The sequence below is a fragment of the Chanodichthys erythropterus genome, chromosome 17 (genome assembly GCF_024489055.1).
Source record: "Chanodichthys erythropterus isolate Z2021 chromosome 17, ASM2448905v1, whole genome shotgun sequence".
Classification (NCBI taxonomy): domain Eukaryota; kingdom Metazoa; phylum Chordata; class Actinopteri; order Cypriniformes; family Xenocyprididae; genus Chanodichthys; species Chanodichthys erythropterus.
The window spans coordinates 38,082,447-38,107,916 of record NC_090237.1 but is presented as its reverse complement, the minus strand read 5'-3'; the positions used below and the strand labels follow the sequence as shown (position 1 = coordinate 38,107,916).

The following is a 25,470-nucleotide window of genomic DNA, read 5'->3' as shown; positions in this document are numbered from 1 at the left end:
AAATTTGAAAACATTTCTAAAAACAATCTCAAATCCCAACAATTACAGCATAAGTAAGTTTGTTTGGGCTCATGGTTTTGCATCTGAAAATTATCAGCAAAATTATCAGCAAAATGTTCTAAAAAAATAGTTTTGAATGCGCCTCAATACATCTTAATGGGAGAAGACTCTAATCTGGCTTTTTTGAATGAAGCTAAATGTAGGTCAAAGAGACGGCTGCCAGTATTTGTTTATTTATATATTCTGAGGAAAGGTTGAATTTGTATGGCTCCATGTGGTGAAGTCTACCGTGCTGTATTTTTATGACCGAGAATTCTCAGATAAAATGTGTTAAAATTGCCTGGTTTATATCAGTGTTGTCTGTAGTGGGATCTTCGGGAGCCATGACTCTGCAAGACTACCAAGATGTTACATTTGACCAAATACAATAATATGAATAGTATAGTAACATGAGTAATAATCAAGGATACCACAGTATGTTGTTTTTATGTCTTTTAGGGGCTGGTTTATCTAAAATACATCATGCCACAACAGTAGATTTGTGTACATATACACCGTTCAAAAGATTGGGGTCAGTAAGATTTTTTGAAGGGAGTAAGTATCTTATGCTCACCAAGGCTTCATTTATTTGATTAAAAATACTGTAATAACAGTAATATTACTACAATTTAAAATAACAGTTATTTATGGCTGTTTCAGTTATATAGTTAGTTATGCAAGCAATTAAAAAATAAGGCTTACATATTATTAGACAGCCAGTCCTCGACATCCTAAGGCTAAAGGTCACCTTGTGTTCGTAGCAACGGTTTGTCAACTATAATTAAGTCATTTGTAGGTTGACTTCTCTAAACACCGTGAGTTTGGGGCATTATATAAATGTTGTTGCAATTCCATTTTGTACTGCTAGGGAATTTTGTAGAGATTCTACACTTAAAAAACTTGATTTAAAAAAAAATATTAAAAAAATCAATGTGACTGGTTCTAAAAGTCAGTCATGAAATGTCTGACAATATTAAATCCTATTGTTTTTATTAGATTTTTCTGTGTAGAATAAAAAATGTTAACTATCATAAAATAAATAAACAAAAACATGACTGCGGTCTTTGTTGATTTGCATGTCGTAGGGCTCATGTTTTCATGAATAGGACATGATTGCTGGGAATATCTCTCAAAACAAATTTCCTTCCCGATGACTCAGGGTTTATGGCATGACCACATCATGTGCTCAGCTAAAATAATTAATTTTTAATTCCTTCCTGGTTTGTAGAAGCAGCCAGGACGTATTTAAAAAATTACACAAATCAATAAATAATGTATACATCATACATGTATAATTGATGTTGTGCAAGTATGCCTATATTGATCATGTGACAGTTTCTAGCATTAAATGTTAAAATATTAAGGATATTACCTGTCGAAAAATGCTAAAAGACATATGATCTGTCACATTAATGTGAAATGCACTGTAAGGTGTATATGGCCATCATTTGATGAAATATTGAAATGTGAGACACTTTATAATAAAGGTTGAAATTTTATATCTGCAAGGAATCATTTTGAAGCAACAGCACATGTTGTGGTGTCTCTCTGTTCTGATACACCTTTCTCAGGCCTTAAAGTCACCATGAAATCAAAAATACAAACATTTTTTACAGAATGTTGCAGTGTATGTTATAAATGATTTAAACCATCATTTTTTAATTCATTAAAATTCATATGGCCTCATAATCTTTAATCAAAATGTTAACCCCCTGCCCCAACCCAGAGAGTGAGACCAAGTAACAACACAGCCTTGTTTTGTGCAGCGTCTTTACATTTTACGTGGCGTGAGAAGTCACATAAACCACAGGAAATCTGATCAGAGCAGTGAGACTGAAACGGATTTCCAGAAAAGTGATTTGAATAGGATTTCAAACCACATATGAATGCAGCTCAAAACGGATTTGTAAAAATTGCATTTCATGTGATTTTTTGCCATTCTCACTTGCTAAATCTGATTGCCTTTCAATCGGATATGCACATAAATCAGATTTGGACTGACAGTCTGAACGTAGCCTATATATCCTCCCCAACTCACTGCAAACAGGCATTCAGATTTGCCTCCATTTAGTTAGCATTGCCCAACTTGCTACGATCCAGTCAATTCCTGGAAGACAAAATCAAACCCCGCCCTTGTTCATCTTCGGAACACAAATTAAGATATTTTTGATGAAATCCGAGAGGTATATGACTCGTCCATAGGCAGCCATTTAACATGGTAATTTAACAGCGCTTCCAGGTTCTATGTCTGAATGTCGGCTCAGTATTGACCAAAGCTGGGCAGCACGACACATGCATGTGATGCTGACGAAGGAGCCGGCCAATAATGAGCTGGCGTTCTGACATAGAACCTGGAAGTGACAATGACACTGAAGAGAAGATGTTGTTGAATAAAGTTGTTATTTTTGTTTTGTTTTTGCGCACAAATATTCTTGTTGCTTCATAAAATTAAGGTTGAACCACTACAGTCACGTTGACTGTTTTAACGATGTCTTTAGTACCTTTCTGGACCTTGGAAGACAGCTCTCGGATTTCATCAAAATGATCTTAATTTGTGTTCAGAAGATGAACGAAGGTCTTACGGGTGGAACGACCTGAGGATGAGTAATTAAAGGGTTAGTTCACCCAAAAAAGAAAATTCTGTCATTTATTACTAACCCTCATGCCGTTCCACACCCGTAAGACCTTCATTCTTCTTCAGAAAACAAATTAAGATATTTTAGTTGAAATCCGATGGCTCAGTGAGGCCTCCATAGGGAGCAATGACATTTCCTCTCTCAAGATCCATAAAGGTATTAAAAACATATTTAAATCAGTTCTTGTGAGTACAGTGGTTCAATATTAATATTATAAAGTGACCAGAATATTTTTAATGCGCCAAAAAAAAAAACCAAAATAACGACTTATTTAGTGATGGCCGATTTGAAAACACTGCTTCAGGAAGCTTCGGAGCATAAATGAATCAGTGTGTCGAATCATGATTCAGATTGTGTGTCGAACTGCCAACGGCTGAAATCACGAACAGCAGATTCGACACGCTGATTCATTTGTGCTCTGAAGCTTCCTGAAGCAGTGTTTTGAAATCGGCCATCACTAAATAAGTGTTTTTTTGTTTTGTTTTTTGGCACTCCAAAAATTTTCTCGTCACTTTATAATATTAATATTGATCAACTGTACTCACATGAACTGATTCAAATATGTTTTTAGTGCATTAATGGATCTTGAGAGAGGAAATGTCTTTGCTGGTTATGCAGGCCTCATGGAGCCATCGGATTTCAACTAAAATATCTTCATTTGTGTTATGAAGATGAACGAAGGTCTTACGGGTGTGGAACGTCATAAATGAGATTTTCATTTTTGGGTGAACTAACCCTTTAAAAATATGAATGACTATAGTACGCAATAGTACATGCAGAGCCGCAGCACTGATGAATGGAAAAGAAAGCAGGGTTTTGAGCGCAAGATGTAGTACAATAGTCAGATGTTTACAATGAGAAACATGCAGCAGAGATATATAAACAGCTCTGACAGAGCTTTATAATTGTAGATTCAAAGCAGATTCTTATGTCAGTGCATGGTAATCCTGTTTGTTGTTCACACACAGCATCATACCAGTAATTCACTGGTAATGTTACAACTTTTCATACCGGAAAAACGCCCAAACTGATTTGCCGGTATTTTTGAAAAGGTCCTGTTCACATATCTCTTGTAGTTTTTTTTTTTTTTTTCAATCGCTAGGACACATTTCTCAATACTTGGGTCACTTTTTCAAAAACACTCAGTACAACATCAGTCTATGTGGGCAAAACTGTGGATCATTTAAAATGACCGGAAAACATTCCTCAGTACATTTTTAGAGTAATACCATATTGAAATTTATTCTGAATTTAAAAATGAAATACTATTAAAACAATTAGATGTAGCTGAACACCTACACAAGTGTTAGTCCTTCAATTACATTACCATCATCTATACAAAAGGGGAAATTTAGGAATATTTTTTTGATTGTAAAGTAAACATGGTCTATGTAACATAATGCAGTGAATTATAAGCAGTAGAAAGTGTCATTCTTGTGTTCTAAAATCATTTTACAAAAGCAAACGTATCATGCCTGTTGTAGGTTGTTGTTTCTTTTTGGGTGAACCTTTGCTAGTGTTCTGGAAGAATGAGTTGATTTGAGACATGAATGAAGAGTTTTGGTAGTTTTAGTGCATTTTGACTGTGAAATGAACTGCTGTGCCAAGATGAAAGTCAGTTAGAAGAAGTGTCTGAAGAGTTCTGAAGAAATGACCTAAGTATTGCAAAATGTGTCCTAGCATTTGTAATAGGGCTGTCACGATATTAGATTTTTCACACCACGGTTATTGTGGCCAAAAAATATCACGATATCGTTATATCGCAATATTTATAGAATCCTTGGGGGGGGGGGATTTATCAGTCTAAATAATTTTACTTTGTTTAATTAGTTTTTCTCTTTCAGGGTTGCTGCACATTTTTTCAAAGTCAAATTTAAGGCTTTTTAAGACCTGAAGAAATAAAAATTAATACTAGCATAGTAGCCTATTACGGAAGAGGATTAGGGCCAAGCAATAATAAAAAAAATAAAACCATTTCGAGATTAAAACTTGTTAAATTTCGAGAAAAAAGTCAAAATAAAATGTTGTATAATGAAATGTTGTAAAATGAATAAACTCATTAAATTATGAGAAAAAACTCAATAAATTACGAGAACAAATTCGTTAAATTACGAATTTGTTCTCATAATTTAACGACTTTTTTCTCGTTAAAACTAAAATCAAAACTATTTATCAAAACTAAATAAACAAAGTAAAAATTATTTAGATTGATACATTTTTCCCCCCAAGGATCCTATAAATATCGCAATATATCAATATCATGATTTAAATTACGAGTTTTTTCTTGTAATTTAATTAGTTTATTCTCAACATTTTATTTCGCCTTTTTTTCTCGAAATTTAACAACTTTAATCTCGAGATGGTTTTATTTATTTTTTTATTATTGCTTGGCCCTAATCCTCTTCCGTAGCTTATACATTATGGCTGTTACCAATCAAATAAATCATTATCAACAAAATCTATCTTTGTAATACAGAGGTGACACAGAATGAGAAGTGGCATTAATAAACAGCATTTACAAATTGTCTACATAAATTTAATTCAACATTTAAATATTTAAATAATTGTTTTTAATTTTAACTTTTTAATTAAAATGTCCCTTAAATATGAAACTGCCAGTAGGTGGCAGCAAGTCACTGTCTTAATGAGTGAGTCAAACGATTTGTTCAAATGACTGATTCATTCAGGAACGAAGCTCGGATTCATTCGTTCTAAACGCGGATTCAGTCAGTGTAACAAAAACATTTCTGTTGCATGGGGGCTCTGTTCTGCTGTTCGTAATTTTGAAATTTTCGTTGGCGAAATAAAGAAAAAAACAAACAATATTGACAATACTGTGTCTAAAATGTAACTTACATTGTTCATTTAACAAGTTGAAGGAACATTGCATTTGTGCTGACTTGGGTAAAACGGCACTCTTGCTCGTGTGATATTGTAAAACATCTACATCTTATAATATGATATAATGACAAAAAATTCTCGGGGCAAAAAAATGCCTATGTATGTTGAATTTTGAGGGCACATGCATAGCTACATCACACTGAATAAGACGAGTAAAGAAAACGCGGTACTTAAAATAATCACCCTTTATTCAAATACGTGAACACAGAAAATCGCTGTTAACAGGTTAATATAACATTTCCCATTCCATGACTAGTAAAATAATCACAACTTACTCTCTGTAAAATGGCGTAATCTGCAGGGTGATGGACACGGAGGTGGGTAAAAAGGTTGATGGTGTTGCCTCCCTTCGCACTGACTGTAGCAAGGCAAATCCTGCGGATTGGGATGTCTAAGGAGCCGAAAAACATTCTGTCGCGCTTACTTTACTTTTTTCGGGTGTGGACAGAGCCTCTCACTTTCCCACTCTTCTCAGAATAGCTGCACGCACTGCGCATCTTCTTCTTGTTTGACAGCGTTAAGGTGCAATAGTGCCACCTGAGAGCTCAACCAGGTACTGGCGCTGGAGTATTTACATGTCATGATGTCATAAGCGTCCTATTCATTTAAATATTGTGGTTATCACCAATACCGGTATATAGTCACACCCTAAATTAACACGATATCAATATTTCATGCTTTGAATATCACGGTTATCGTCAAAACCGGTATATATCGACACCCCTAGATTGTAAAAAAAAAACTGTAATAGTAATTTACCGGTAATTTACCAGGATAGACTGAATGGGGCTGATGATCATACTAGTGGCAAAAATAACCAGACATAAAAATATAGTGGCAAAGACAAAGTGAAAAATGAAACATTTACAGCTTTGCTCAGAACATTCAGGGTTGAAGCCCTAATACCCACAGTGCCGCCTATGATTTGCAGTGGTGAGGAGTAATCAAAACTGTTAACTACATTTTTCAGTAGTGTGACAGTACTGTCTTGAAAACACTGTAGCTTTTCCAGTAAAAGACTTTTATTCAGCAAGCGTGACAGATCGCTACATTGATGTTTTAGGCCATGTTATGTTGCCCCTCCGAGCGAGCTGACACAATAATCAAACGCTTTCTACTAGATGTCTCTCACTCTCAAAAAGAATTGAGTCTGATTCATTTTAAAGAGTCATTTTTAGATAGTACTTTTTTATGAAAATGGTTCAAAAACAGTTAACTTTTATGCATTTTAACAATTTATAAATACTGCTGTTTATTATTCAATTACATGTTGTTTAGCATTATTAGTTTTGGTGTATATTTGTGTATATAAAAGAGTATGTAAATACGTAACGATCTCCTATCCCAGCTTAATATGCAGAGACACACTGAAGACTGTGATTAGCTTGTTCAGATGTCTTTGATTAGTGCTGGAGCTAAACACTGTAGGGCAGTGGCCCTTCAGGACCGGATTTGAGTATGTGGACAGAGCGCATGATGTAAATTTTTTCATCAGCAAAGTACACACATACTGTATGCACACAATCTGAAGCATACTTGAGTTTTGACACGTATGCGATGAGTACAAACGAACACATAGTGTTTCAAAGGATGCTTCATTTATAAGTGTGCGTGAACACAGATGGTTAACACATGCGCACTAGAAAGTTTCCAGTGTTGTCCAATGTTTCTCTCCAGAAGCTATGACCAATAAAATGTGCCATTCACTCAATCCTAATATTCAATTCCTGCAAAGATGACAGATAATTCACGCAAGATTGCTGTCTTGTGGTAAAACATGAGGGCAGGTGTGTTTTAGACCATAGAAGTAATGGCTGTTGATGCCTGGATGCAGCAGTAAGTAGTGGGATATTTTGCTAATACAATAATAGTGCTAGAAGAATAGCAGAAGAAATAAATTAGATTTGGTCTTTCGGTATCATTCAGGGATATTTTATTGCATTTTACATGTATGTAGTAAAGTGATTTAAATGTTTTAGTGTGGACGAGAAGCATTTGGAATTGCCTGAAAACAGCAGTGATGAGTGTTTTGAAAAAAACCCACCATTTTCAAATGAATCCAAATGAATGTAGACGTAGCCTTAAATGACCAGTCTAGTTATACAAATGAACACTTACTCAACAAATGGTGTGATTTGGGGTTGGGCCAATTTTTTTTTTTGATCGATGGCTGACAGGGTGGGCCGTATTCGGAAATGATTTTGCTGTTCCTGTCGGTGGCACTAGTAGTGCAGAAATTATATACTGCAGCTTTTAGTTTGATGCTATCACCTTAATTATTATCCTTATTGAGTTTCAAAGCAGCTTCCCTAATGTTCATGGTCTGAGTATCAAACAAGGACACCTCTTGTAAAGGTTATGACTGTTATGATCAGTTTTTAGGCAGAACAGAATGAAACATTTCTAGTTATAATCACATCTCACATCCTGCCCTTTCCTCTTCATGAATATTTTGTTACTCGAGAGCCTCACTTATGATCATTTCTTCATTATTTCTCTCAGGAAAGCTTGGTGTGAAAAGGCTGAATATTTTTCACTGTAATTGCCATAAATGATCTAAATCACTGTCTGTCATTATTTTGCTGTCAGTGCCTGAGCCAAGGGAGTGTAATAAGAGGCTCCACTGAATGAGCCATTCATTTTGATGAAGACAATTTGACTCTGGAGACTGCAGAGTGGCAAGTTGAACGGTTTCTTCTCTTCCTAGGTGTTTGCATACGCATGACATATTCAGGAGCACTGTTGCTGCCAATCTGCTCTCATCTCTTTGGTAGTAAGACATGACTTTTTTGGCTCATGGTAATATTGTAGGATGTCTTGGTCCCGTGGTTAATGATCCCAGCTGGTGACTGAAGAGAAAGCCTTAAAGGCCCACTGAAGTGCCTTGAAATGATGTAATGATGTTGATGTAATTTCCACTGAAACAGGAAGATAGGACGGGAGATATAGAACAGCTCCTCCCCTTTTTAAAAATAGTGTACCGTTTATATCACAGCTCAGTAATGCCGTTTCTCCTCCTAATCTCCATATTGCTTTAAAATATATCATTCTGTGCAGAATTCAAATGTGTCCGATACATTTTGTGGTCTGTGCCGGTCTTGCACGTATGATCCTCTCTGTGCTGTCGTGTCTCTGGACCGGAGCAGACTGTGTGCTCGTGCTGCGGCGGTTCACTAATGGTGATGCTAACGTGAAACCAGACTTCATGCACCTCAATGGAAAGCATATTTACACTGTCTGAATAGTTCCCTATATAGTGCACTATGTGCCATTCACCATGTTGAAAATAGTAAATGTGTGAACAAGTGACCGATTTCAGCCGCAGCTTCAGCAAATTTAAAATGTTCTAGAGAGAATTTGATTGGACAGAAAATCTGATGAGAATCAGGGCTGCGTTCAGCCCCGACAAAACGTTGCAAAATGTTTTTTTAAACGGAAACGGTGGTGCGTTGAACACCCTGTTCTGATGACGCAAAGGATGCAACTATGGCAGCTGAGAAGGACATTCTTTGTGTTCTTTTTGTAGAATTTTCGGAGCCTAATGAAGTCGGTAAATACTTGTTTAATTGTTTAGTGCTGCAAAATACGCTCGATGTTACAGTCACTGCCCCTTGCTGTCAAGAATAAAACAATAAAATCTCAAAAGAGTGAAGGGATTTGTGAAAACCGTTTCTAATTATTGTGATCCAACATTTGTCTTTATGTTTATAAAAGTTTATGAAAGTATCACTCCACAATACAATAACAAAATATATAAGTATAGAATTGTTTATGTTTATCACATTAATCAGTGTCTATCACACCTTCCTAAGGAAAGGATATGGACCAGAAGACAATGCAATTACTAAATGATTTTTAGACTTAAAGGGATAGTTCACCCAAAAATGAAAATTTGATGTTTATCTGCTTACCCCCAGTGCATCCAAGATGTAGGTGACTTTTTTTCTTCAGTCGAACGCAAATTATGATTTTTAACTGCAACCGCTGCCGTCTGTCAGTCAAATAATAGCAGTAGATGGGAACTTCAACTATAACAGTAAATAAAACTTGCTTAAACAAATCAAAATTAAACCCTGCGGCTCGTGACGACACATTAGTGTCCTAAGACACGAAACGATCGGTTTGTGCGAGAAATGGAACATTATTTATATAATTTTTACCTCTAATACACCACTATGTCCAACTGCGTTCAGCTTCCTGTTAGTGAGGTCAAAAAACGCGTTCTGGTGACGGAAGTGATGTCTCGCCCATATACTTCAATGAGCGCGAGACATCGCTTCCGTTGTCAGAGCGCGATCTGACCTCACTAGCCGGAAGCTGAACGAAGTTGGACATAGTGGTGTATTAGAGGTAAAAAATGATATAAATACTGTTCGGTTTCTCGCACAAACCGATCGTTTCGTGTCTTAGGACATTAATGTGCCGTCACGAGCCGCAGGGTTTAATTTGGATTTGTCTATGGACGTTTTTTCGACTCTTATTGTTCAAGTTCCCAATCACTGCAGACGGCAGCGGTTGCAGTTAAAAATCATAATTTGCGTTCGACTGAAGAAAAAAAGTCACCTACATCTTGGATGCACTGGGGGTAAGCAGATAAACATCAAATTTTCATTTTTGGGTGAACTATCCCTTTAAAGAAGTTCCAGATCTATACTTGTGCTCTTATTATTTAAGTTATTTTGCCATTAATGTAAATAAACATGTGCAAACTATACTTGAATTTTGATGTTAATTACATTTACGAGCTGTTTCTTTAATACCGCGTGGTTTATATGCATGTTGATGCTGATTGGGCTATCATTTTTGACACACCCACCAAACAAGAGAAAACATATCTCAAACCTGTTGCACACCGTTTCCAGGAAACATGTCGTTCAACACGGAAACCGTATCAAAACGTTGCGCACCGGTTTGAGCTTGAACGTGCCCCTGAAGTGCAGAGTGATGTCATCAAATTCATTGATCCATATTGGTGGAAGTGAGAGACTGTAAGTTTTGAATGCTAATATCTTCTGAATGTGAATTTTGTCATTGTTTTGGAGCACACTAGCTTATAGATAACAGTAACTGTGTGTTCACACCGCCGGCAGCGAGAGCGTTAAAGTGACGCTAGTCATTCATTTTCAATGAGAGCCGGTGGCGAGGAGAGTTGAAATCAGGTTAACTTTATGGTAATGGGCTATGACGAGGTTCGGCGGCAACCAATTAGAATGTAGAGGTCATCGCTTGAGAGGCTTCCGATTGGTTGACGCGACTTGTCATTTACTTTGGCTCTGCTTTGACCCTCCCGTCGGCGGCGGTTTGAACGAACAGTCAAAGTCCCTTTAAGACAAGTCATTTCACTTGGCGGCCATCTTTGAAACGCCTCTCGGGCATCCTGGGCATCATGCAGCTCCTATCTCTTTGAATGGGGAAACATCAGATTCTCCAAAACTGTTCGTCAACCTTACGATTAAATTTGATACTTGAAATCACAAATGAAATCTAACAACAACCGACTCATAAATTTAGTTTCTAAACGCTCGAATCATGACAAAAAAACTATTTTTCAGGCTGGATCAAGCTAATGCGCATGCGCAGACCTAAGTGCGCGTCTCTTCGGAGGCGCGCGTCTGACTGTTTCTATAGAAACCGGTGATCCTAACGGCCGCTGAAGTGACGCGATGACTTTACCAGTCAGCGATTGGCTCTTGTTTAGAAGGCGGGACTTATTCTGCCATGCGCGTTACACTTTCTCCCATTCAAAACAATACGAGTGACACGTCTTGTGTTATTCTATAGTCTTTGGAACAGTACAGCGTTGTTGGCAGGGCGGCCAAGGCGAATGTTGACGCTCTCGTCGGCGGCGGTGTGAATGCACGGTCAGACTAACATATGAAAAGTTTGGTTCCAAAACGTGATAAACGCCTTTTTTTTTTTTTTTTTTTTTAATTGAGTTTCCGCCAAAATCAGTATTGAAAAGTCAGTTACTAATTTTGCTACCTATGTTTTCTACCTTTCTTTCCAAAACGCGACAAACGCCAGTCTCCCTTCTCTGCAGAACACGATATATCCGCTCACAGCGCTCCATTCCACACACTGTAAACAGGTAATGGCGGCGCTCTGAATACACCCGGCATCCTAGTTTTCCTTATCTACTTTGTACTTTGTGATCAACAAAAACAGAAAAATTAATAATTTTGATGGCATTGATGAACCTGTGGTGGTTTCTGCGGTGGGGAAGAAACGCGAGTCATGGAAATGTAATCATTCACTTGAGGAGATTGAGAAGATGAAGCACTCGAGTCGGGAGGAGGAAAAATGTGGCTGTTGCTTGTTCCACGACAGCATCAAACTTCTGTCACGCTCCCCAAAACTGAATCATGAACAGTTTTAAAAAGCAGTTTTCAATACCAATGTACTCGGCAAATGTGTTATTTTAACCATGAGGTGGCGCCAGATACTCTTTAATCAGTAATGACAAACAGAGACATAATTAATTTATAACATTAACAAGATGACTTGTTGATTTCCTTTTGGGAGCGACGACTGAATGTATTTTTAGTCAAATGCCTGAATATTGTGTATTTTCAATATGAAAAATAACTTTTATATTGATGGAATAATTGCATTTTTGAAAAAAAAAAAAAAAAAAAACGTGTCATGGATTTATTGCATTTTGGGGGGAAAAGAATCAGTTTTTATAATAAACCTTTGAAAATCAAAATCTAGATTTGAATGTTTAATGTTTTTATAACCAAAAGATGCTATGTGAAAGTTTGAAACAGAAAAAACTGGTTTTCATCTGGCTGCTTTCTTGGTAAAGAAAACACATTTTTACTCAATTTAATCAAAATGGAGTTATAGCGTTTTAGGACCAAACTCTTCATATTCATACTAAAAGCCAAAAAACGTCAATTTTGATTTTATGGCAACTGTAAAGGGGATTTCACTGCTGGCAAGATGGTCTTTTTCTTCTTCTTTTTTTTTTTTAAAACATAGCTGTCCATGCAGTAGGATCATGAAGTTTTATTTTAAATTGATGCGATATGACTACAGAAAACAGAGAAAAAGGGCTGTGCTATTCCCTTTTTGCAAAAAACTGCAACACCCATAATGAACTTTTGGCACCGCACTTCTGTGGATACTCCCTGTCAGTGGAATATAAAAGGCAGGAATATAAAAATGCTGAAGTTTGATCTATAGTTTTAAAAAAAGCCCTAGAGCTGTCAAAAGGCCACTGGATGACCCAAAATGACTGGGTTTGCGTCATCTGGCAGTATTTTGCTGACAAATGAATGGGGATATTTGAGTGCAGGTAACATGGAGAAAGAGTACACATTGTATTAACATACTACTGACATTGTAAAAGCATTAGTTTTTACCTCCAAAATTACCAGCATTTGTATGTGAAAAGATGTCTATAAGTCTAGCAACCACCATCAATGCCATAGCATCCAGACTTTTCTGTTTTTTTCAGGCAATTTACACTACACCAAAAAACAGAAAACTCTTTATCCGTTTTGGCCATTCATTTACACGACAACAGTATTTTGGGGGCCTGAAAATTCAAACTTTTGAAAGCAGGATTCAAAGTGCAAGTTTTAGAAAACGATACCTTTATCATCTCCGTGTAAACTACAAAAATGCAAATTTGCGTAAACGGTGACGTCATGTGCATGCGTATTACATGTTCAGGGCACGTATGGTTTCTTTACAGTGACATCACCAACTAATACAGCGTTTTAGTCATTTTCATGGATCTGTGTGAATGGGGATTGTTTTGACAATGTTGTCGTCTGTACGTAGAAAACGCAAAGGAAAAACTTTTCCATTTTTAGTACATCATTGTCGTGTAAACGTACCCCAAGTTAGTCTTAATTTTTTTTTTTTTTTTTTTACCTGATAATGTAGCTAGAGATGTTACCAGTAGCTTACAGAAGGCTGAGAAGTACAAACTAAACTGAACCATAGTAGATATATTACAATAACTATAAACATCTGCTGCAGGGTCTCCTATTTTTAAATGAATATCATTATTAACAATAAATAATCACTCTATTGAAATAACTACTTGTGTTTATCATAGCAGGCCCATATAAAGTTATACTTATTGCACAGGCTTTTTTGTTTAAAAAATATTTAAAATTTTATTTTCGTATATAATTGTACAGCGACTTTAATGGCCAAAATATTCATTTAAATGGCATGTAGTGGTCAGAGGATTTTCTTAATTTACTAACATTTTTCAGTCTTGCTAATTAAAAATGTAATGTTACTTGCCATTTCTTTGTAATTATTAGTGAAATTTACAAGCAATTTCAGAGTGAAAATTGTTTCAAAGTAAATCCTATACCAAATTTTATTCACTGTACATAGTGCTTTGGGAAACTCAGCTAGACCAGTATCCAGCTCTGAATGGCTTGGTGTCCCACTGACCCGGGCAACATAAAGTCAGTGGCCTAATATGGTCATTTGCATAACAAAACTATTTAATTGAGTGTTAAAAGGCATCATTCATTGCCATGCCGACTATATATAAGAGAGGTCTCTTTCACTGAATGCCAATGTACTTGTAGGGTACAATTCTTTTTAAAGCAATGCCAGCTGTACCATGGCAACATAAACAGTGATAGTCACTGATTTATTTTCATTCATTTATCATATGCTGTCATCCAAGGAAAAATAAAAACAGCAGCCAGGAGCCAAGAATATTCGTGTTGCCAATAACATTTGTGGAGAGTTAAAATTACTGTTTTTTTTTTTTTTTTTTATATATGTCACTTCATAACTCAGAGAATACTACAAATCTACCTGCCATCTTTTGATATAAGAAACATAAGTCAGATATTAGACAACAATTGGGGTTGTTTTCATTCAAAACTGGAAAAAAAAATGGAAATGATCACTGTATAATGTAAAATGAAAAAGAATCATTAGTGGTGTTGAACGTTTGGACCACTCTATTTGCGACAACGATAATAATACAGTGAAAGCAGTAATAATACACACTTTATATCAGGTGTACTTAACTACTATGTACTTACATAAAAAATAAGTACAATGTACTTATTGTGTTCATACTGTATTGCAGAACACTTTTGCTACTATTGAGGTGGGATACAGGTAAGGTTAGGGACAGGTTTGGTGGTATGGGTAGGTTTAAGAGTGGCTTAAAAGGCTCAGCGGTGTAATTATAGATGTGGTTACAGACATTAATTACAGCTGTAATAACATGCATATTTATTTTTAAAATATAAGTATAATATAAAGCATGTACTGTATGTAGTAGTCCTTCTGGATCTAGAACAATATTTATAATTATAATTAAATTAAGTATGTTTCAGAAGTTTTGAGAGCTGAATGTTCTTCAGTGATCACACTGAACACACTGAACGCCATTCATAATTTACTGGATTTTCTACTCACAATTTCTACCAGATAAAATCTTATAGAGCTCTGCATAACTAGTCTTTTTGAGGCCCCCGTAAAGGTTCCCTAGATTCAAAAATTTAATTTACTTTGGCATAGTTGAATAACAAGAGTTCAGTACATGGAAAAGACATACACTGAGTTTCAAACTCCATTGTTTCCTCCTTCTTGTATAAATCTCATTTGTTTAAAAGACCTCCGAAGAACAGGCGAATCTCAACATAACATCAACTGTGACGCAACAGTCGGGATCATTAATATGTACGCCCCCAATATTTGCATATGCCAGCCCATGTTCAAGGCATTAGACAAGGGCAGCCAGTATTAACGTCTGGATCTGTGCACAGCTGAATCATCAGACTAGGTAAGCAAGAACAATAGTGAAAAATGTCAGATGGAGCAATAATAACTGACATCATGATATTTTTAGTGATATTTCGTTAGCATGTTGCTAATGTACTGTTAAATGTGGTTAAAGTTACCGTCATTTCTTACTGTATTCACTGAGATAAGAGCCATCGCTATTTTCAGTATTAAACACTTGCAGTCTGTATAATTCATCTTCATTCTTTATAAATCTCTCCAACAGTGTGCAATGTTAGCTTTAGCCACTGAGTACTATCAAACTTGTTCAGAATCAAATATAAACACCCAAATAAATACTATACTCACATGATCTGAAGCATGCATGCAGCATACATGACGAAAATCTTGTAAAGATCCATTTGAGGGTTATATTAGCTGTGTGAACTTTGTAAATGCACTGTATTATAGAGTCGCGAGCTTGATGGGCAGGGAGCGTGAGATTTAAAGGGCCAGTAGCCTCTGAATCGGTGCATAGTTAATGATGCCCCCAAAATAGGCAGATTAAAAAATTAATTAAAAAAAATCTATGGGGTATTTTGAGCTGAAACTTCACAGACACATTCAGGGGACACCTTAGACTTATATTATATCTTGTAAAAAAACGTTTGGCACCTTTAATTGGAGTTAATATTGCGAAGCTAATATTGTGTTCTCTTTATTTCAGTTTTGTATAAACAAATTGCACATCAGTGCCACTAAAACCACTTCAAATTTGTCCTCTAATGTTAAAGCCATAAAAATCCCACAAACTTGTGTTTTTAAGTCACTAATGGTTCACACTCACTGCTCTAATAGTAAACAGCTTTTTGCTAACTGCCTCTAAGATCTCTATCATTACACACTTCTTTATTGTACCAAAATGCTTCCTCTGAAAGCCTAATGTCCATTAATGAGGACACTCCTCTAATAAGGATGTAAAGTTGAGAGAGGATATGCTGGTGCCCAGAGGGATTTGTGGAGACACCACAGCTAATTTACAGCAGCATTAGGACTTAACAGAGAGGAAAGCGGGGTAATTTAATTGAAGCCCTTTAACTAGAACAAACATGCCCGTAGGCTATCACTACATAGGACACCGAAAAGACAGGCTGAGAAGCTTTTGCACCTCACCTGCCTAACTTTAGCCTTGGCTGCAAGGTCTGCTAGAGCAAGAGCTGTTTAGCTAGCAAAGGTTTTAGAAATAATATCTATGACACTATACTGGGTACTGTATCCCACAATGCAATGTGCTTGATTAGATCTCCCATGTCACAAATGGATGGGAGTAATATCAGCTGCATTTTTAAATCTGCTTCTTGATTAGTTGATCATACTGCCAAGATTTAAAGGGTTTGTTCACCCAAAAATGAAAATTTACTCACCCTCATGTCGTTCCAAATCCAATAGGACTTTTGCTCATCTTCAAAACACAAATGATGATCTTTTTAATGAAACCTGAGGTATTTTTGTCCCTACACTGAAAGCCCATTCCTCCAAAATGTTGACGCTTCCAAAAGTTCATTAAGACATTGTAAAATGAATTCATATGCATCAAGCGATTTAATCCAAGTTTTCTGAAGACAGACAATCACTTTATATGATGAACAAAAATAATGTATGCTGTTATTCACAATGCAAATAAATAGTAGTAGCTTGCCATCAAAAATGGCGAATGGAAGCTCAAACGTGCATGCTTGACACATGAGAACTAATGACGCTTGTCACGCAAACACGTTTGAACTTACGCAAAAACCAGTGAGATTTATTCTCACGCATCAAGCAAGTACGGTGCGACATGAGGGGAAGTAATTGATGACAGAATTTAAACTTTTGAGGAACTACTGTCACGTAACTGTGAAGTGAAGATAAAAAGGACAAAACATATTCCAACAAAACAGTCATTTTAATAAATCCAACAAAAAATAGGAGAATAATCAAAACAAACACTTAACATACCATATAACATTGACGATACCGGACAAGGAACAGAATGAAACACAGGGTTTAAATACAAGCAGCAAACAAAGAGAAGACCAAGCAAATCAAGACCAGCTGAACAGAATGACTAATTAAAGGGATAGTTCACCCAAAAATGAAAATTTGATGTTTATGATTTTATATTTTATATTAAATAATGATTTTTAAGTCCAACTGTCTCATTCTGTTAGTCTTATATTGTGGGTCAATGGGAACTTCTTTTATAAGAGTAAATAAAACTTGCTTAGACAAATCCAAATTAAACCATGTGGCTCGTGACGACACATTGATGTCCTAAGACACGATACGATTGGTTTGTGCGAGAAACCGAACAGTATTTATATCATTTTTTACCTCTAAAACACCATGTCCAACTGCGTTCAGCATTCGTTTAGTGAGGTCTGATCGCACTCTGACAACGGCAGTGATGTCTCGCCCATATACTTCAATGAGTGCTAGACAATACTTCCGCTGTCAGAGCGCGATCAGACCTTACTAACTGAGTGCTGAACGCAGTTTGACATAGGGGTGTTTTAGAGGTAAAAAATGATATAAATACTGTTCGGTTTCTTGCACAAACCAATCGTTTCGTGTCTTAGGACATCAATGTGTCGTCACGATCCACAGGGTTTAATTTGGATTTGTCTGTGCATGTTTTATTAACTCTTATAAAAGAAGTTCCCATTGACCCACATTATAAGACTGACAGACGGCAGCGGTTGGAGTTAAAAATCATCACTTGTGTTCTACTAAAGAAACAAAGTCACCTACATCTTGAATGCACTGGGGGTAAGCAGATAAACATCAAATTTTCATTTTTGGGTGAACTATCCCTTTAATATGTAATCTAGGTAACATACTAGGAAATCTGGCAGGCAAACAGAACATAACAGAAACTCATCAAAACAGAATGTCATTTAATAATAATTATGTTAAAACAAAATTAGATTAAAAATGCAAATTAACTATTTTATTTTCTAAGTTTTATTTACACCTCTCACTAAATTGAAATCATGTTACAATGCAGCATATTATTGTTTAAAATGTTTATTGGTTACAAAAAGGCAGTATACAGTGCAGGAAATATTGCAGTTTACTTTACAGTATGCACTAAGCAGTATGCTATTGTAGTATTCTATTATGAACATAGCCAGTGTGCTTTTGACTTTGGGTTAGTCAGTCTTTATCCATTTCACAAATGTCAAAATAATGTAAATTGGTTTCTTCTGTTGTTGTTTACAAAGGGTGACACCCTGAGTCTTTGTCCAGAAAGAAAACAGCTCATTTTGTTTAGGCAACAACAGATAAAACGCCTCAGCGTTCCTTTAAAAATTTAGGCCATCACATCAGCACAGGCTGATTTATGGCTTCATTTATTGTTGTTTGCTGTAGGGTGCTGTCCGTGAAAGTAATGGCTGAACTGTGGGTGAGCATCTAATAGATTTGGTATTATTTCAGTGTTACGAAGACAGTCAATCTTTCTACAAAGGAAAAAATACCAAATTACGATAAAGATAAGTCTTGTAAAATAAACAGTACTTCTATATCCTGTGCCTTGAGTAAGAAACATTTCTTTGCAAATAATGCAGATAAGGTGGCCTTTTCTTATTTAATGGCATCAGAAATTTGAGTATTTTTTATTTTTTCACAATACACATAGTACATATCGCTTTACATTTATCACTGGCTGATAATAAAACAATAAACAATCAAGCAGTTGAGATTCTCTAGATTTTGCCATATGCGAGTATGCAAATAATGTTTGATTTACTTAAATTTCCAACTTCATATATAGTGCTGTATGATAAAATAGTTTACATTTTGCAAAGGTATAAACAGTCATGTAGTTGGGATTTGTATTCTGTATGTATGCAGATAAAGTTGGAAAATTTCACAATCTGTGGTGTTTTCTGTTTCATTTTGAAGGACTTAATTTGTTTATTGTCATTTGCTGTGTTTTGTTCATTTTCCACACAGTAAAACTCTGCTCGGAGTCTAAATAGTGTTAACACTGAAGCAGAGTTAAAGTTAATGAGAAAATTAAGGTATTAATTAAGTGATGAATGAGCATTAGTGATGAACACCTGCTGTCAAGATAATGTCTTTTATCTTCAGGTGATTTTATCTAAGACTGTGGCTGAAGTCAGTTGTAGTTCTTGTGTTTCTCTTTTCATCATTAATTCTGCTTGTTAACAGCAGGTGTTCATCACTAATGCTCACTCACCACTAAATTAATCACTTAATTATCTCATTAACTTTAACTCTGCTTCAGTGTTACTTTAACACTATTTAGAGAGACTATGCTTATTATTATGGATCCATTTAATATCACCTCATCTTCATCCTCAGCCAATCTGTGACAGATACTTATAACTTTAAATATAATAAACTGTGCTATAATATAGTTTACATTTTGCCAAGATATAATCATGGCCATGATTTGCTACAGTATATAGTAAATGTCTGTCTATCTGTCAGGTGTAGGGACATTTTATGCATGCTATCTTATAGCCTATGTCACTCTTGTATTTCTACAGGGTGTTTAAGAAGGCGAGTCCGAATGGAAAGGTAATATTACATTTATTTTACCCCTCCTTCATGTCTACTGATCATGTTATTGTGTCAGTTGTTTTGAATCTGATACTTCATAGGTTTTCTGTCAGTGACTGCAGCAAAGCCTGTTATGAAACAGTTATGACTGAATAACCACAAATATTGAGCAACAAAGTATCTCTTGTTGCAAAATTTGATTTGATGCTTGTGACATGGTTAGCCAGACTGATGGGTTGCAATGGCTGTGCGGTTAGCATATAGCTTAGCCATGAGTCTATATGTATCATTAGCAGGGAGACCTGTGGTGCGCCACAACAGTCCTTGAGCAGGAAGCGGGCGTGGGGCGAATATGAAAGAGGGGCATGTGATTTAGTACCCAGCCTTCTGCAAAGCTGGGAAAGGCTTTTCCAGGGATCGGCACAACAATTATATAAACATATATTTTCGAGTAGGACAAATTGGTCTTGAAGAAAATGCACCTATAGGACAAATTAGTGCTCATAACTTAATAAAAGCATTCATTTTGATTAGGTTAATGAAAAATAAATATAGAACTGTACATACACAATGGCACAAATAGGCATTTTAGCTCAGTTCAAATTGTTCTTGTTTTAGTTGTGCTGATTGTACGTTTATGATTGCCTTTTCAGCTAACGGTGTACCTTGGTAAGAGGGATTTCGTTGACCATGTGGACCTTGTGGAGCCTGTCGGTAGGCAATAAGAATCACAATCTTAAATTTTAGTTTAACTTTATGTTAGTGATCATGTTACATTGTAATTACATTGTAATTAATAAGTCATAAATGAGTGTGTGTACTTAATTTGTAATTACTTATGAACTGTTTGCAAATACACTTGACTCTTCCCTTACCCGTTAACCTACCCAGACCTGTCCCTAATCTTACCCGTATCTGACCTCAATAGCAGCAAATGTATTTTGCAATATATGAACATGATAAGTACACTATACCTAAAAACTTTTGGTTACACTTTATTTTAAGGTGTCTTTGTTACACTGTAATTATACATTTAAGTACTGAGTAATATCAAGCAACTACATGTACTTACTATAGGGTTAGGATTAGGGTTTGGTTTGGTTTAGGGTTAGTTGCATGTAATTATATATAATTTATAGCTATTACTATAGTAATTACATGTAACATATGTAACAATGACACTGTAAAATAAAGTGTTGCCAAACTTTTTTAAGTACACAGTAGTCAAAGACACCTTATATAAAGTGTGACCCTATGAGGTATTATCATGTGCATTATCTGCAAAAATATTAAAGAAAACACATTTTATCATTTTATATATATATATATATATATATATATATATATATATATATATATATATATATATATATATATATATATATATAAAAATAGAGTTGATAAATTGGATTAAAGGGTTAGTTCACCCAAAAATGAAAATTGTCATTTATTATTCACCCTCATATCGTTCCACACCCGTAAGACCTTCATTCATCTTTAGAACACAAATTAAGATATTTTTGATAAAATCTGATGGCTCAGTGAGGCCTCCATTGACAGCAAGATCATTTCCTTTTTCCTGGAAAAGCTACTAAAGATGTATTTAAAACAGATCATGTGACTACAGTGGTTCAACCTTAATGTTATGAAGCGACGAGAATACTTTTGTGCACCAAAAAATCTAAATAACGACTTCAACAATATCTGGTGATTTTTAAAACACTGCTTCATGAAGCTTCAAAGCTTTACAAATCTTGTGTTTCGAATCAGTGGTTCGGAGCGTGTATCAAACTTCCAAAGTCACGTGAACTACTGAAATTTCGAAACACTTGACGTAACGAAGCCTTGTTTACTGAAAGCCTTGTTTACTTTTGGCGCTCTGAACCACTGATTTGAAACAAAAGATTTGTAAAGCTTCGAAGCTTCATGAAGCAGTGTTTTGAAATCACCCATCACTAGACATTGTTGAATAAAGTCGTTATTTTGGTTTTTTTTTTTTTTAAGTATTGTCTTCGCTTCATAACATTAAGGTTGAACCACTGTAGACACATGACTGTTTTAAATATGTCTTTAGTAGCTTTCTGGGCATTTGAAAATGTAAGTTAACTTGCTGTCAATGCAGGCCTCACTGAGCCATCGGATTTCACCAAAAATGTCTTAATTTGTGTTCTGAAGATGAACAAAGGTCTTATTGGTCTAGGACGACGGGGGAGTAATACATGACAATTAAAATTTTTGGGTGAGCTAACCCTTTAAAGTTAAAATGATAAAGAAGAATGATTTCATAGATAAGCATGCAGCTGACATTTTACCCATAAAATATATTTTTCTTATTGCAGATGGTGTGGTTTTAATTGATCCAGAGTACTTGAAAGAGAGAAAAGGTGAGGAGTCTTTTTTTTTTTTTTTACTTTTGAAAGTGCCACGGTATAGCAATGTTATTTACCACAGAAAAAAAAAAAATGTTGTTCTTCCTCTTAAACAAGATTAAAGTGTCTTTACTATGCTATATATATATATATTACCTTTCATGTAGTGTGTAATATTCATTTGTTGTAAAGGTCTGTAAAGTTTCAAAGCTCAAAGTGCAGATAAATGGAGTTATTTTCTCCCAGATGAAAGAACCGATTCTGAACTGCCTGAAATGAGTTGTCAATAATTCCAGCCCTACTTCCTGCTCGAACATATGTAGGTTTGTAACAAATGTGCATAATGCCAGCCTATGGTCTTTGACACCCCCTCAAACACTGGGTGTAACTGTGACGGGAAGAGTTTGGTTGTGTTGTCGGCATGTCGACTGCATTCTCTGAAATGTCTAAGCAAATCCACTTTACATGCACTTGCAAAGGATGAGGACTCACACTGGAATTGATATGGCAAAACTGACGCCATAATTACTGTTCGTATCACGGTGTATAAAGTGATGAGGAAGCATGAGCTGAAATTCAAATATGGTAATAGGCATTTTAATTTTTGGCACATGCTGTAAGTGCTAGACCAATCACAACAGACTGGGCCATCTGACCAATCAGAGCAGAGGAGGCTCTCGGAAAGGAGGAATTTAGAGAGGCCAAATCCTTTATAGGACTGTTTTAGATACTGTGAGAAAGGTGATACTGCAATGTAGATTATGAGAAAATGAAAGTGTTTTTTGACTTCAGATGCATGAAAAGCTGTTGTAGGAGGCCTCCAAAAAAGTTAGGAACCTTTTATAATAGAGTAATATGGGCATTTCAAAGGGAGAACAGTTAATTTGCAGAAATTCCCTGCTTTAAAGGTGTTTCTCCTAAGAAGACGACCCTGTTAATCACACGTGTGAACAATTTGTTTCAGAAGAAATTTCAGCGTTATAAACCACACTGAAATACCAAAGTCTGCAATCATAAATCCGAGGTCTCAATATGAACTCAATCATCACTTATTACATTTTTCCAAGACTAACATCTGAGATGTGCAATCCACATCAGTTTTATAGCTCTGTACACTTACTGTATGTCAATAATTGTTCCATTTGTTGCTGGTTTTATTTTATTAGGAACTGGGAGTACAAAGTTGACTGTAAATCCATTAACTATAGAGTTATTAGGCAGTTTTTTTTATTCTTCCACAGTTTTTGTGACACTGACGTGTGCTTTCCGCTATGGACGGGAGGACTTGGATGTTCTTGGCTTGACGTTTCGCAAAGACCTCTTTGTGGCCAACATCCAGGCATTTCCTCCTGTGCCTGAAGAGAAAAAGAGCTTGACACGTCTACAAGAGCGATTGATAAAGAAACTTGGAGAACATGCTTACCCCTTCACCTTCGAGGTGAAACTTCTTGCTTATTTTCTTAGATTATTGGATTCACTGTTGATTACATTTGATCCCTTCATCACCATTTCAACTCAGATTTAAATGTCAGAACTTTTCTCACAGATTCCTCCGAACTTACCCTGTTCTGTAACGTTACAACCAGGGCCAGAAGATACAGGAAAGGTACATTGTCCCTCAAATAATGTTTTATGATGTGGGTTTTGATAGATATAATTAAAAAGGGCTTTGCAGAATTTTCAGAGTAACTTTTTATTTTTTCTTGTCTGCAAAGGCCTGCGGGGTTGACTTTGAAGTCAAAGCTTTCTGTGCAGAAAATGTTGAAGAAAAAATCCACAAGAGGTACAACCTTTCACAATGGCACCCAAAAGAGACAGAGCAACACATAAAATGTTACTTATTATTATAGATTTTTAGTTTATTTATTTATTAGTTCATTTATTATTAGTTTTATAAAGCAGTAACTATTACTTTAGCTCATACACCACTTGTTCTATGAATATAAATTATATTTAAACAAGGCAGTTTGTTGAGGTGATGTGCTATTATGATCTAAATGAACAGACTGAAAAATCAATCAATCAATCAATCAATCAATCAATCAATCAATCAATCAATCAATCAATCAATCAATCAATCAATCAATCAATCATATATAAAGACCAGAAAATCACAGAGATTTGTGAGTGCTTGCAATTGTCCATGGCAACCACTCACAACATAGATTTTGTTAAAGTCAATAAATGTCACAAATTATGATATGTTTCTCCTATTACCGGCCCTTCCACAGAAATTCAGTGCGTCTAGTTATCAGAAAAGTGCAGTATGCTCCAGAGAAGCCGGGCCCGCAGCCAATGGCTGAAACCACAAGGCAGTTTCTTATGTCAGACAAACCATTACACCTGGAGGCCTCACTTGACAAAGAGGTGGGTTTGTCTAGTTACTCAACTGGTTTGAATAAGATGAAATATCTGACTAATGAGGAAAGGCAACATCAGTAGGATCCTGATATGCTATTCTAAAAGTTATTCCAGTTACAAGGAGTACATCTAGTGATGGAACCAGGGCATTACAACTGAAATGCTAGGCTGCAATGTTATGCATAGTAGTAGTATCTAATAATAATAATAATAATAATAATAATAATAGAAATTAAGCTTTTATCTTTATATTAATATTATTTTAATATGACCCTATGAAAATTAAGAAATTCATACAGATATTATTGAAGCTTTAACCAAAAGATAACTATAAATCAAATTTTAAAATACTTTCCATCCATTTGGATTACACAGTTTTAACATAGACAAAGATTGTGTGATGACAATGATAATGACAATACACTCTTACTTCAGAATCACATACTGTACAGAGTAGGCCTACAGATATTATTTGACCTATGCTTCCATTAACTCTAGCTTTTGTTCTTTGCATGATGCTGTTTGTGCATAATGTCTTTGTCTTTCAGATTTACTATCATGGTGAACCAATCAGTGTCAACGTCCATGTCACAAACAACACAAACAAGACAGTAAAAAAAATAAAGATTTCAGGTCATTCAGTTATTTATAGTGGATGGACTTTGTATGTACATTAGTATGTAGTTATGAAACCCTAGGAAATAACACTTATTTCTGTTACAAAACGTTGCAGTGCGTCAATATGCTGATATCTGCCTCTTCAACACTGCCCAGTACAAGTGTCCAGTGGCGACAGAGGAATCAGAGTATGTACACTGCAAACTAAACAATATGCTTCCGTATGAGAACACACCTTGACATCTGTCTAATTACTCTCTGCT

At 35.7% G+C, this 25,470-nt stretch overlaps 1 protein-coding gene across 1 annotated transcript in view; it reads left to right on the top strand.

The window, feature by feature from the left end:
* arrb1 (arrestin, beta 1) overlaps window positions 1–25,470 on the top strand; it is a 52,957-nt gene that overhangs the window by 17,044 nt on the left and 10,443 nt on the right. The window contains exons 2-10 of the mRNA XM_067364868.1: window positions 19,847–19,877; window positions 20,513–20,573; window positions 22,199–22,243; window positions 23,470–23,666; window positions 23,775–23,834; window positions 23,944–24,011; window positions 24,460–24,595; window positions 25,138–25,222; window positions 25,323–25,395. Of these exons, the coding sequence (XP_067220969.1) occupies window positions 19,847–19,877; window positions 20,513–20,573; window positions 22,199–22,243; window positions 23,470–23,666; window positions 23,775–23,834; window positions 23,944–24,011; window positions 24,460–24,595; window positions 25,138–25,222; window positions 25,323–25,395 (756 nt within the window). The remainder of the gene's footprint in view (window positions 1–19,846; window positions 19,878–20,512; window positions 20,574–22,198; window positions 22,244–23,469; window positions 23,667–23,774; window positions 23,835–23,943; window positions 24,012–24,459; window positions 24,596–25,137; window positions 25,223–25,322; window positions 25,396–25,470) is intronic.